Here is a 14,825-nt window from a genome sequence, read left to right as displayed (position 1 = left end):
AATATCAAATATTTTACACATGTAGGGATGTAGTATTTTTCAAATCCTTTTTTTTTTATTTTGTAGGTAGTTTTAATGAGTTTAGCTGCTGACTAATGTTCTCTAAGCATGGATTGTATTATCTCAGTTACAAGCTGTGTTGAGTTTGCTCCAACACGGTGTACTGGAGATAAAGATAACAATCTGTGTTAAGGATGTTTATTACCTAGCCAAGAAGACTTGCTGATGCATGTTGGGAGAATAATTCATTATCTGAGGCACTTGGATTTCCCCTCGCGGGAAGGTTTTGCCCTAAAAGCATACTGATGTAACATCTTGCCATATTCTAGGCCTTTGGGTAAGGATCTCCCCTCCTGGTAGAAACCCTTAAAGATACTGGCTGCCGTAGAGTGCTGTTTGAGCCTAAAGGAAGCAGATTGTGGTTGTGCCCCACATGGCAGAAGACCAAGGACTGTGTTTTAACAGAACCTACACGTATCCTGTGAATCCTTCACCCTCCTTCCTATTTTCTCCATGCAAATATGCAATAAACCTTTGAAAGCTTAAAGTAAAGTGACTGGTCGGCTGTGGGAACCCAGAAGAGACAGACCAAGAGGCCTCCTGGGATGTGTGATGTGGGCCTCCATAGATGTATAGGTTGTGAGAGGAGAAGGGCATTCTCACTGTGAATATGTGGTCAGTGGGGACTAGCCCTCATCTATAGATGTGTAGGAGGCCAGTGGAGAAGGGCCTTCTGTATAGATGTAGAAGTGGTCATTGAGGAAGGGTCTTCTTATATAGGTGGTCAGTAGAGACAGGTCTTCTTATATAGGTATATACAGTAGGTGCTCCGTGGAGCAGGGTCTGCTTATATAGGTGGTCAGTAGAGATGGGCCTTCTTATATAACTGGGCATTAGAGAGGGGTCTTCTTATACAAGTGGTTAGTGGGGAAGACCCTTCTTATATAGGAATACAATGGGAAAAATGCCCTGCTTACAGATACCGAAAAAAGATCATTGGTATCAGTGGTTACCTATTGGAAAGGCAGTGACTGCTCATTGCTCAAGGAACCCTTGCAACCTCTGGAGAAACCCTAGGGTTACACAGAACTCTGGATGGGAAAAGCTGGTGTACAGTGCGGGCCTAGAATCCAAAGTGCTGCACTGAACACTAAGATTAATGGCGCTTGCACTACAGTACCGCTGTTACCTCCAGATCAGGTTCAGCTTAGTGTGGCCACATTATCCTTAAACACTACAAAGGTTTCTACAGCTGTTTCAGTAAAAGCGTATTGAGAGAAATGGACAATGGCCAAATAGTGTAGGAGAACTACCAGCTATAAATAGGAAGCAATGACAGGGAGAGAGTGGAAAGCCAGAGCAGACAGCATTGCAGGGACCTGTGAGGCGTGACTGCGCTGTGTAACAAATGGATCATATGAGGTAGCCCGAGGCAGCATAATGCAGGAACAATAAACAGACGCAGTCTGTAATAGATGTAGAGGCAGTTAATGTGTGCCTGTTTCTTAAACAGGTAATCTGGAATGGTACCCGGTGATATAATCCTTGCCAGATTTGGCTAACTACTTCAGAGAAACAATAAGTCAGAATCGGGCAATATGATGTGTAATGTGCAGTACCCAATAGCAACCAAAAAATAACATGTTGGCTGACTCCACTATACTGAGATCTGATTTACGGCTATATGTTACCACCCCCGAGACATCCCTGTTCCCTTTTGTGCTGTTGATAGAATAAGCCTAAAAGTCAACCAAATTTGATCTGTAGGAGATACTGGAACATTTTCTGAAAGGTCTTTTGGTTGTTGGGGTCCTAGGAGATGGTCAGAGACTGCAGACATAAAAGATGAGAGGATCAAAGACTGTAGATGTGCTGCAGAAGGTGGTCAGAGTCTTGAAACACATTAAACAAGGCTGCCAAAGATCCCTTCTGTTACAGCCCCTTTGTAAATCCATACATCTGCTCCCTATAAAATCCATTATAAAAGATCACAGGAAAGAATCACAAAAAAAGAAAAGGGAACGGCAGCACAGAAAAAGGAAGATAGTGTAAGAAAATAAATCAAACCATTTAACTAATAGAAACCAGTCTAAGGAATATTTCTTCTTTCACGGACCCTAGATAAGGAAAGTGACTACTTTCGGCAAGGTCTCAGAGGGCAATAAGTGCCAAAGGGCCACAGGTTGGGCACATGCATCCATTTACATCCGATTACCCCTGACTCCGACCAGGTCCGGAAAACCAAACGGAACAGAGTTCCATTTTGGCAGACCTACCAGCCCCGACACATCCCTGTTCCTATTCCGGCAGTTCAAAGAATAAGCCTAGAAGTCAACCAAAATTGATCTGTAGGAGATACTGGAACATTTTCTGAAAGGTCTTTTGGTTGTTGGGGTCCTAGGAGATGGTCAGAGATTGCAGACATAAACGATGAGATGGTCAAAGACTGTAGATGTGGGGCAGGAGATGGTCAGAGTCTTGAAACACATTACACGAGGCTCCAAAGATCCCTTCTGTTACAGCTCCTGTAATAGACTTACCACTCCGAGGTTCCGGGTACGTCGCCCGGAACTTCCTTCTCTCCGACGACGTCATCTGGCTCCGCCCACATAGCAGCTTTAAGCTGCAAAATTCAATTACCCAGTGTTCGGGAATTGCCAGTGAACGCTGGGTAATTCGTGACCCTCTCTTGCTGATTCCAAGACTGCCGCACCTAACCGTGAACCCCTCTTAGGCATCCTCGGCCAGAGTTCGTCTGGCCACACACACCTGCTGCCTTCCCTCAGTAGCTGCGGCTCAGACTGTCTAGAACTTGCTGGATTTCACACAGTGATTCCCCCTCTACCCAATCCACTCACATTTCAACACTACTTGGATAAGTACCTATTCCTGCTGGGATTGAGTCTTCAGGATCACCAAAGGAACCCTTTCAGCGAGTTGGCTGCAGTCACTGCCTCACAGCATTCCGCTCCATAGGACTCCATGAGGTTCTTGCTCCAAAACCTCACATGGACTTCCTATGAATGCTTGGGTGAGTACAGGAACAGTTCACATGAATGAGGCCTCCAATGACCTGCAACTGCCAGTTGTCAACCACACACATGACCACAGTGAGGAAACCTAGTGATCAAACCCTTAAATCTTCCCCTAAAGCTGAAGGTTCTGAAAAAAAGCGTACATGTGAGGCAATCATTTACATAAGGCTGTGATATCACCTTACATATCAACCACACAATGCATTCGTTAACAGTAAGTCCCGTCACTTGGATGCTCTTTCATAATGGCCATTGACATTAGAGGGCCCCACTAGTTACTTACATACCTTCCATACACTCCCCCGATGCTCCGTTCAGTCCCCGAGAGTAAAGAAATGGAATCTAGTATGGGATAACTTACTTCCCTTCCTCTCACGTGACGGTGCCGAAGCCTGGCAGTTTGCTAATCAAACTCTCGTCAGTGGGGGGGAAGTGATTCTATGGCTCAATGTAACCTCAAAGTCCCAACGCAATACTTCTTCTTTGTTCCCAGAAACCAAAAAGAGTCTCCAAAGAGTTAAAGGAAGATAAGTATAAACCATGTTTTTTTCCCCTCTACATGGGCAAAACATGGGCGCACTTGAGGGCAGATCTGGTCCGGAAAATGGTGTGAACCTGCCCACAGTCACATGTGCATTCCAGACCAGACAAAATGAGACATGCAGTATTTTTGTGGTCTGGTCTGGAACAGACTGCACTGGTGTGAACAGAGGCCACAAATAGCATAGGGATACATTAGGATGCATTTTGGTTCCGGAAACAACCTGGTCTGGAGATGATCTGGACGTGGTGTGAATGGGCCCTTAAAGCTGGACATACACTATGGGGGGAATGTATCAAAATCGGTAGCAGCTGTGCACGGCAACCAATCAGCTTCTCTCTTCAGTTTGCTCAGTTAAGATTTGACCATTTTCCAGTATTCAGCGCTGCAATACTTTGACTGACATTTATTCCATCATTCAACACTGTCCTTCTCTATGGGACAACGCGGCCATATGCCCCCTACGCTCACCTCAAGTGCACGTCCGTGCGGGTGCGGGTGAGCGCACTCGTACGCTGATAGGATGGATCCTGTCTGCGCCCGAGCCGGGACACACGCACCCGTATGGACCTGCACTTGGGGTGAGCGTAGGGGTGCTTATGGCCTCGTAGTCCCATAGAGAAGGACAGGGACTGCGTACTAATCACATGCAGCACCTGTCCTTCCTGGGAGCTGCCCGAAACAGCCGTGCACACAGCACGGAGCTGTACGTGCCGGCCTTTTCTAGTGTGAATGAGGGCTTAGAATGAATTACTTCACAGCACATGCAGCTACTGAGGTCATTAAGGGCTTGTTGTAAAGCTCTTTTATTGCTGGTTCAGAATGTGTACATAATTTCTTGCCCATAGTCAGTTTGTATAGATTGGGGAAGGGTTAGAATGTCTATTGAGTTTAACTGCCTATTTCCACATCAGCAAGATTTCCCTGCACGTCCTGCCCTCTGAGCTACAACAGAAAGTAAGTGGAAAGGTCCCCAAAATGAGGGAAAACTCCAACTTAGTTATGCTCGGTACATGTGTTCCCACTGGAAGATTTCTCCCCCTGTCTTGTTCTTTTAATTCGATCACATAAAAATTCAGGCAATGCATTTCGGGGCAACAACATTCCTCCTTCATTAAGACTTAGAACGATGGAATAAGGACCAGAGGAATCTATATTTGGCCTGATTTAAACTCTCCTAATTAACCTGCAAATATGCACCGTGGTCAACGGCAATTGGCTAACTGTTCATTTTAAGTTCTTTCACGTCCTCATTACACAGCACTAAGCCATGATCAGAGGGGAGTAGTGTTGCCCCTGAAACATGTTGGCAAAACATTTCAGTCTATTTCACCTGTTTGGTTTGGTGACTATTTGTGTATGTCCAATTCTGGGTATCCATCAACGGAGGACTATTTGCTTTGGAAGGTTCCTTACCAGAGCCAATGAGCTTGTCTGCAAACTTCTTATAAATAAGCATTGAAATTACCCTGTAATGGGTGTGGTAATGTGTGGCAAGCCCACTGTAGAATTGGGCGTTATGATCACCCAGGACTCTCAGCCAGATGGGCTGAGAGGTGTCAGGAAACAAGGGTTTGTCTGGGTTCTGCTTGGGATCCTGGAACTGGGAGGTTTCAAGGTGATTCAGGAGGGATGAGATCTCAAGTCCTGGGTCCAGGCTTTAGCAGTGACCAGCACCCGATGATTGCTCAGGTGTGCACAGCCGTTAAGGAAAGGATGCTGGCTAGGGGAATTAGCTGCTGCTGGGAAATGGGAACAGACCATGTTCAGGGGTCAGGAGGACTCCCCCAGAAGTCAGAGAGGAGTCAGGGGAGCTCCTGCTGGGATAGGAACTGACGGTGTTCAGTGGTCAGGAGGAATCCCCCAGAAGTTAAAGTGGAGTCAGGTGGTGTGTGTGCTAGAGGAACACGTAGACCGACAGGGAGGCTGGAGAGAACTGGTAAGACTGGGAGAGCGGTGAGCCTTAGGGGCCATTAGTAAAAGGTGGGACAGCACTGCCAAAAAAATCGGTGGGTCAGAAGTGCTAATGTTTAAAGTGGGAGCCAGGAGGCTAAACTTGTGTTGCAAGTATTGCATGGAGGTTATGCTGAACAAACCCTGCGAGGGTATCCAAGATGGATGTATGAACTTTTTTTTGTTTTAATAAAATGGGCTTCCATTCCCTTAAACAGAAGATATTGTGAGTGGACTGCATCCTTAAGCACTTACCATATGTGCTAATATCCCCAAACATCACATGAGGCAATGTGCAATGTACTGCACCTCATAGCAGCCAATCAGAAATCTTTTGATAGCTGTGTTACATAAAAGTGTTAAAAGCTGACTTTTGATTGGCTGCCGTGGGTGGCACATCGCAGCTCTTTTTACAATGATATGATATAAGTTCTGTTTTTGTTGTGTCTGTGACCCAGAAAGAGCCTTGCCGCTCATTACACATAGAAATTAGATCGGCGGCACATCTTGTAAAAGGTTTTTAATCCAGTTACAGATTGGATAGTACATATCACATTTCCTCCAAATGCACAATTGTGCCAAAAGCTCTCATAAGTAATATGAATCTGTACTATAAAAAGAACAGCAACAAGTCCCGGCACTGGCCACCAAGGTTTAAAACTGAAGTTTAATCTGCTTATAGTTTGCCTTCCCCGTAGGGGGGAACTCAAATAAAGCTGTATTACTCACCTGATCCTCAGTCGCACGGTGGTCAGCACTCACCCCCCTCCACTCCAGCCTAGGCATGTCCCTCGGTGTCCTCATGTATAATGCAGGTCAATAGACCTGCATAAGACGTGATGACATCATTGGTCCTTAGACCTCCAGAGCCCAGAAAAGAAGAGGCTGTGGGGAGCAGTCTAGCAGCCCGGGGGAACCGAAGATAAGGTAATTCATTTATTACATCCACTAGACCACTTAATCCTTGCAGTGTGGGGGTAGCCACATTTTCCTATATGCCCACAGTTGTGCTTTAAATCCTTGTTCATGTCCGCGGGAATGGTGTACTTACCTGAGCCCCGCTCTCGCAGGTTCCAAGACAGGCGCTCTTTCCCCCTCTGCTTCGGCAGTCGGAGGTCGTCTGACATCCTCATGTCTAATGAAGGGTAGACAGCCCTGCATTATACGTGATGACCCACAGCCGGAGGGAGCTCCAGCCACTGGGGGAGCGGGGATCAGGTACAAGTAAAGTACAAGTCCTTTACACAGGTTTCCTAGACATTACTACAGGGGTGGAAAAACCATAATGGAATTCTGGAGCTGGTCTGTCCAATCCAGAAACCAGCAAGTATTTCTTTTTTAGGAGCCATTGACAACATGTCATTTTTAAGGAGCATTGGCGACCTGGCTCCTGGGATTTGTCCAGCCCTGGCCTAATCATCAAAGCCATACTCTTACTCTAGGCTCTCAGCGAATCTAATTTTAGAGTTTCCTCAGGTTGGGTTCACAAGGAGTAGAAATACTTTGCCCTGCATTAATGAGCAGATAACCCCAATAAGTTATGAGCAGTTATGAGAGTTATGAGTTATGACAATGAGCAGGTAGCCCCACTGCAATGGGAGGTTGTCCACATTGGCAAATCGGTTGCAGAGCAGATGCATATTTGCAAAGCGGAAAGTTCAGCATGGGGGTATGCTTGGTCCTGCACGTCCTACGAAGCTGAAAATCCTCAAATTGTCGCAGGCCCCTCGTTCTACTACTACATCACAATACATAATTGTAAATTAGCTCCTGTTTACAGCCAGGTATTCACACCATTCACACCCTCCAATAAACACAATCTGTTTCTTCTCCGATTTCGCTGATTGTGTGCCAAGTGTGCAGGAAGCGCCTGTATCCAGCTCGGTCCAGCATCTCTGTCCAGAATGCACCAGTCTGTTCCTGTGACACTAGCAGGCGCAGCTCGCCGCGCACAGTAGGACAGAGGGCTGGGGACTCGGCGACTAGGCTGGAGGGGGAGGAGAGGAATCCATTGAAAGGGATAGAAGGAGCACAACCTGAACTGTTTTTTTCCAGCTTGATCTTATCAGAGGTTCAGAAGCAGCTGGGTGACATTCTGTTGCGTGCCAAACTTGCAACCTGTTCTCGCTGCCAGTCATTAAAGTGTGCTTTCCCCGGGAGGCACCGCAAGGTCGTCATGCGGTATTTGAACTCATACTTCGGTTCCCCCGGGCTGGATCTGAAGGGCTCTGTGCAGCCCTGTAGATATCAGTCATTTCCACAAAGAACCAAACAAGCTGGTGCTCTTATTACTCACCTTGTGGTATATATCAGAGACTCTAAACCTTTCTCAACCAGGGAAGAGCCACTGAGAAAAATGCTCAGAGAACCGATCCTTTTATCATCTACCGCTCACGGGACACGAGGGTGAACATAAGAATAAGTAAAAGAATAAGAAATGTGGTGGCCACACACAACGAGAAAAAAAAACATACTGTCAGAATACCTGAATAGTGACGTCAGCTAATTGTCTGCAGTCACTGATTGGCCTACAGTTTTCAACAAAAGTCAATTGATGAATCTATTTTGTTGTTGACAGGAGTGATCAGAAGGACTTGGCGGAAATTCGAGCAGTATATGGTCATCTTTGGTGTATTTGACACCCGGGGCTGCGATATACAACAAGATCATTTGCAGTAATAATAATGAAATGTTAAAAATGGCCAAAAAATAAACACTGTGAAAACCGTAGTGCTTCCTCACATTGGTGGTCAGAGGGCAAGTGCTAACTTACATTAATAGTCAGTGAAAAAGAATTCCCTTACACTGGTGGTCAGTACACCATTTACACTGTACTGTAGTGAGTGACGTATCTATTAGATTGGTGGTCAGTTAAAGAGGACCTCCTTAGATCAGTGGTAGAGGGAAGGACTCCCTTACATTGGTGGCCAATGGGAAGAATGCCCCTTGCATTGGTAGTCAGTGGGAAGAATACCCCTTGCATTGGTAGTCAGTGGGAAGAATGCCCCTTACATTGGTGGTCAATGGGAAGAATGCTCCTTACATTGGTGGTCATTGGGAAGAATGCTCCTTTAATTTAGTGGTCAGTGGGAAGAATGCTCCTTACATTGATGGTCAGTGGGAAGAATGCTCCTTACATTGGGGGTCAGTGGGAAGAATGCTCCTTACATTGGGGGTCAGTGGGAAGAATGCTCCTTACATTGATGGTCAGTGGGAAGAATGATCCTTACATTGATGGTCAGTGGGAAGAATGCCCCCTTACAGATAGCTCACTGATGTCCATGGTTACTTATCTAAAAGTCACAATTGCTGATTGTTCAAGAAACTTCTGGAGGGATCCATGGAACCCTGGTAGAGAAAGGCTGCTCTAGTGGCTAATCTACATCAAATCTACACATTTCTACACTTATTGCAACAACTAAACTACAAAAACATCCTAAAAGGTAAAACCCATATCATAGTCACTGACTCTAACGTAAACATTGCGCAATAACTTTTTTCTGCTTACACAAAATACGCTGTTGATTTATAGGAACAGAAAATGCAGCAGATAGACGGGTAATAAGGGGTTAATTTGAATGGAAAGGAATGCCTGTTGTTATGCATGACAGATCAGGTTTTCTGTGAAGGTGGGGACGGAGTATGCAAATATAATGCAAATCACAAGAGAGCTCATCAAACCTGAAAACTCCTTAATTTCCAAGACAGAGACATTGATGGTTTGTTTCAGGTAATTTGTGTCACTGGAAAGGTCCACGACTATAGAATGAACAAATGTGCTGCATGAGACACAATTCTTCTGCATGTTGGATTCTTGCTGTTGGCCCTTCAATGTGTTGAGCATCCATAATGATGGGATGGCTGGGACTTTAAGACAAAGTCGCTATTTGCATAACTGAGCGCCTCCCCCCGGGTATATGAAAGTTAATCGGAGCATTAGGTGTTCTGTTTTCCAATCTTGCTTATGGTTTATTCATGTTACTGTGAGTTCTGCTTCCACAATTACCGTTGTTTCCCTTTAAAAGTAATTGTGCTTAATGTGTAAGTCAAAAATAAAAGTAAGCACAACGATATGATCGTTATGGTTATGGTACAATGAACAACATACAATGTACATACGGTAGTTGTTCTGTGTTTGGCCACCATTAAGCCCTATTGTGGGCTGACAGCACACAGCAAGGAGGTGATATGGAGCAACCGCAAGGAGGTGATATGGGGCAACCGCAAGGAGGTGATATGGGACACCCGCAAGGAGGTGATATGGAGCAACCGCAAGGAGGTGATATGGGGCAACCGCAAGGAGGTGATATGGGGCAACCGCAAGGAGGTGATATGGGGCAACCGCAAGGAGGTGATATGGGGCAACCGCAAGGAGGTGATATGGGGCAACCGCAAGGAGGTTATATGGGGCAACCGAAAGGAGGTGATATGGGGCAACCGAAAGGAGGTGATATGGAGCAACCGCCGGGAGGTAATATGGGGCAACCGCAAGTAGGTGATATTGAGCAACCGCAGGGAGGTGATATGGGGCAACCGCAAGTAGGTGATATTGAGCAACCGCAAGTAGGTGATATTGAGCAACCGCAGGGAGGTGATATGGGGCAACCGCAAGAAGGTATTATGGAGTAGCTGCAAGGAGGAGATAGGGGTCAACTGCAAAGAGGTGATATGGGGCAAATGTAAGGAGGTGATATGGGGGAAATGAAAGGAGGCGATATGGAGCAACTACAAGGAGATGATAGGGATCAAATGCAAGGAGGTGATATGGATCGAATGGAAGGAGCGGATACAAGGCAAATGCAAGAAGGTGATATGAAGGAAATGCAAGGAGGTGATATGGAGCAACTGCAATGAGGTGATATGGGGCAACTACAAGGAGGTGATATGGGGCAACTACAAGGAGGTGAAATGAGGCAACTACATGGAGGTGATATGGGGCAACTACAAGGAGGTGAAATTAGGCAACTACAAGGAGGTTATTTGGGGCAACTACAAGGAGGTGATATGGGGCAACTACAAGGAGGTGATATGGGGCAACTACAAGGAGGTGAAATGAGGCAACTACAAGGAGGTGATTTGGGGCAACTACAAGGAGGTGATATGGGGCAACTACAAGCAGGTGATTTGGACAACTGCAAGGAGGTGATATGGGGCAACTACAAGGAGGTAATATGGGGCAACTACAAGGAGGTGATATGAGGCAACTACAAGGAGGTGAAATGATGCAACTACAAGGAGGTGAAATGAGGCAACTACAAGGAGGTGATTTGGACAACTGCAAGGAGGTGATATGGGGCAACTACAAGGAGGTGATATGGGGCAACTACAAGGGTGAATTCCTCTCATCATTACTACCATAAAGGGTCAAAAATATATGGAGTTAAACTGGAAATCCTTTTAAACAACATGCCCAGCAACAGACCAGGTTATGTACCAGAATCACAACCAACAGATGCTTTTATTACTTACACACAAGCAAAGCCAATACCGGGAGGACTATCTAAGATGATAGCCATTTATATGCTACCAAAATCAACCGGGGACACTTTAAAGAAAAGTTTAAATAAATCTTAAAGAATATGTAGGTGGATATTTCTGGCGGCTTTATTGGAAAATGGCCGTTGCCTGCTTGTCTTGTAGATCCAGGGATGTTTCCATGCCTCTAAGTGGCTTACTCTGAAGAAGAAGCCAGAGACTGTCAGCAACTGTCGGCAATTGGAGCCTCAATATCTCTCCCAGAACAGGTTTCCTTTAGAAAGATAAAGATCACCGGGGCAATCACAGTAATCTCATACTCCATAGAAGTGTACATCATGTTTCACCCAAGATATGCAGCAACAATTGATTCAAATATTGTTCTTTAAGTTTAAGAGGAATGATCATCATCGTGATTAAGAAAACTTGGTCAAGGATATCATAAAATTTGTAGATACTTTGTGGCACACAAGGAATCTGAACATGACCAGAATCCAGAAAAAAAGAAGTTTGCACATGTATAGACCACCCTAACTTTTCTGCATGTTTGTTACCAGATACAGGTAGAATAAAAATGAAAATCTGGTCACCCAACAACAGCATTGTGTGAATGTAATAGGCCAGTGTCTGGAAAAAAACTGCCCTTTATGCCCTCAAGCAAAAATGTTCATATGCAAGGCTTATGAGGAATCAGATACTCTATGCAGAATGACAAAAAGCCTTTCTGACTAAGGTTTCCCCTTTCTTCCTGCAGCAGGAAGCACCGTGGTCACACATGGCAGAATGTACCATCACAGCTCAGGGCAACATGTACCATCACAGCTCAGGGCAACATGTACCATCACAGCTCAGGGCAACATGTACCATCACAGCTCAGGGTAACATGTACCATCACAGCTCAGGGTAACATGTACCATCACTGCTCACGGTAACATGTACCATCACTGCTCAGGGTAACATGTACCATCACTGCTCAGGGAAACATGTACCATCACAGCTCAGGGTAACATGTACCATCACAGCTCAGGGTAACATGTACCATCACTGCTCAGGGTAACATGTACCATCACTGCTCACGGTAACATGTACCATCACTGCTCAGGGTAACATGTACCATCACTGCTCAGGGTAACATGTACCATCACAGCCCAGGGTAACATGTACCATCACTGCTCAGGGTAACATGTCCCATCACTGCTCACGGTAACATGTACCATCACTGCTCAGGGTAACATGTACCATCACAGCCCAGGGTAACATGTACCATCACTGCTCAGGGCAACATGTACCATCACAGCTCAGGGTAACATGTACCGTCACTGCTCAGGGTAACATGTACCATCACTGCTCAGGGCAGAATATGCCACTACTGTTCAAGGAAGAATGAACCATCACTGCTCAGGTGAAGAATGTGTCATCACTGCTCAGGTGGAATGTACCAATATTGCACAGGACAAAATGCACCATCACAGCAAAAGGTAGAATGTGCCATCACTGCTCATAGGAAGTCTGTCATCACTGTTTAGAGAAGAATGAACCATAACAGGCAATTGCAGGAATTGTCATCAATGCTCAGGGTGGGATCTAACATCAGAGCTCAGGACAGATGCACCACTACGGCGCAGGGTAGAATGTGTCATTACTGCTCAGGGTAGAATGTTTCATCACACCTCGGGGTAGAATGTTTCATCACACCTCGTGGTAGAATGTTTCATCACACCTCGGGGTAGAATGTTACATCACACCTCGGGGTAGAATGTACCATCACTGCTAAGGGCAAAATTTGCCATTACTGGCCATGGCAAAGTCTGCCATCACTGTTCAAGAAAAAATGAACCATCAGTGCTCAGGGCGGAACGTACTATTAATTCACAGGACAAAATGTACCGTCACAGCAAAATTATCATAAAATTAGTCATTACTGCTCATTGAAAGTCTGTCATCAGCGCTCAGGGAAGAATAATCCATCACAGCTTAGGGCAGAATTTGCCATCAGAGGCCAGGCCATGATGTACCATGAAAGCTTAGGGGACAATGTACAGACACTGCCCAGGATGCAATGTACCATCACAACTTAGGGCACAATGTACCAACCCTGCTCAGGCTACAATGTACCATTACAGTGTAGGCCACAAGGTACCAACACTGGTCAGGGTAACATATGCCATCAATGCTCAGGGTGCAATGTAGCATCACAACTCGGGGGGGAGATTCATCACAGCTTAGGACAGATGCACCATCACAGCTCAGGGCGGAGCATGCCATTACACCTAAAGGCAAATTGTGTATTTACTGCCCAGGGTGGAATGTGCAATCACAGCTCAGGGTACAGTTTTCCATCACACCTAGGGGGTAGAATGTTCCATCATAGCTCAGGGTAGAGTTAGACATGACAGCACAGGGTAGTAGTAGTAATTACTGCTAATGGCAAGGTCTGTTTAGGGAATAATGAACCATCACTGCTCAATGTAAAATGTAACATCACCGCTCAGGTTGGAATGTGCCATGACAGCTCAGGGTAGTATGCGGCATTACCGCTCATGGCAAAGTCTGCCATCACTGCTCAGGGAAGAATGAACCATCAGTGCTCAGGGAAGAATGAACCATCACTGCTCAGGTTATAATTTGCCATTACAGCTCAGGGTAGAGTGTGCCATCACTACTCAGGGCAAAAAGCAACATCACAGCTCAGGGTTGTATGTTGCATGACAGCTCAGGGTAGTATGTTGCATGACAGCTCAGGGTAGTATGCGGCATTACCGCTCATGGCAAAGTCTGCCATCACTGCTCAGGGAAGAATTAACCATCACTGCTCTGGTTAGAATGTGCCATGACAGCTCAGGGTAGAATGTGCCATGACAGCTCAGGGTAGAATGTGCCATGACAGCTCATGGCAAAGTCTGCCATCACAGCTCAGGGCAAAAAGCAACATCACAGCTCAGGGCAAAAAGCAACATCACAGCTCACGGCAAAACGTACCAATACTATTAAGGTAGAATCCACAATAAATGTTCAGGGCAGAATGAGTTAACCGTGCTCAGTGCATGTAAATCACAGAGTTATCACAGGTCATCAGTGTCACTATAATTCAAAGTGCTGCAGGGTACAATACTCACTCATCATACTGGAAGTCAGCTAACTCCATCAGCTCTGTCACCCCTTCCTCCATCTTCCAGGAGTCTGTACAGACAAAATATCATTAAAATCATGCAAACACAAATCACACAAAGCTATAACAACATGCAATACATTAGGAACCTCAGACAAATGCACATAGTATACCTCAGGGTTCTATAATGTCCTAAGGATGTGGCTGGATTTGCTGGTCGTGTACTCAGAAATCTGTGCAGACAGCACTTTGTTTTCAGCGCTCCAACAGATGTATACAGGTGTGCATAGACAGCAGACAGAATGACAGGTGGATTGGGTCTAGTGTTGTACACAGCTCCAGTCTCCTCCTCCTCCCCAGACGTCATGCAGGTGCAAATTGCTCACAATGACCAATGGATGTGGAGGGCGTGAACTGCCCGTATTGCTAACCTGATCTGCCACAATCGCAGGCATGCAGGTGAGAGCTCCATGTCTCACATCAGCTCTTTTTCTACAACTCCATCAACTCTAATGGGACATTTTGGCAGGCGATTAAATAAATGACTACCCTGTGAGCAGTAAAATGTTACGGGCAAAGGTTACTTATTTCTGATCAATCTATATAAAAACTGCAACATTCACTGCATTACATAAGCACTCATTGCAACTACGGCCATAGTGATTAAGTCTACATCAGAACAGATCACTTTCTCTGCTTTTACTGTATCCAT

The 14,825-nt window shown here is 45.6% G+C and overlaps 1 protein-coding gene across 1 annotated transcript in view; it reads right to left on the bottom strand.

Moving 5' to 3' along the window:
* RHOBTB2 (Rho related BTB domain containing 2) overlaps positions 1 to 14,380 on the bottom strand; it is a 44,911-nt gene extending 30,531 nt beyond the window's left edge. The window contains exons 1-2 of the mRNA XM_018563700.1: positions 14,287 to 14,380; positions 14,121 to 14,184 (exon numbers count right to left, since the gene is read on the bottom strand). Of these exons, the coding sequence (XP_018419202.1) occupies positions 14,121 to 14,173 (53 nt within the window). The 5' untranslated portion in view covers positions 14,174 to 14,184; positions 14,287 to 14,380. The remainder of the gene's footprint in view (positions 1 to 14,120; positions 14,185 to 14,286) is intronic.
* Positions 14,381 to 14,825: the final 445 nt, after the last annotated feature.

Source organism: Nanorana parkeri, unplaced genomic scaffold (assembly GCF_000935625.1).
Source record: "Nanorana parkeri isolate BGI_ZX_2015 unplaced genomic scaffold, ASM93562v1 scaffold686, whole genome shotgun sequence".
Lineage (NCBI taxonomy): Eukaryota > Metazoa > Chordata > Amphibia > Anura > Dicroglossidae > Nanorana > Nanorana parkeri.
This window is presented reverse-complemented; position numbering and strand designations above follow the sequence as displayed.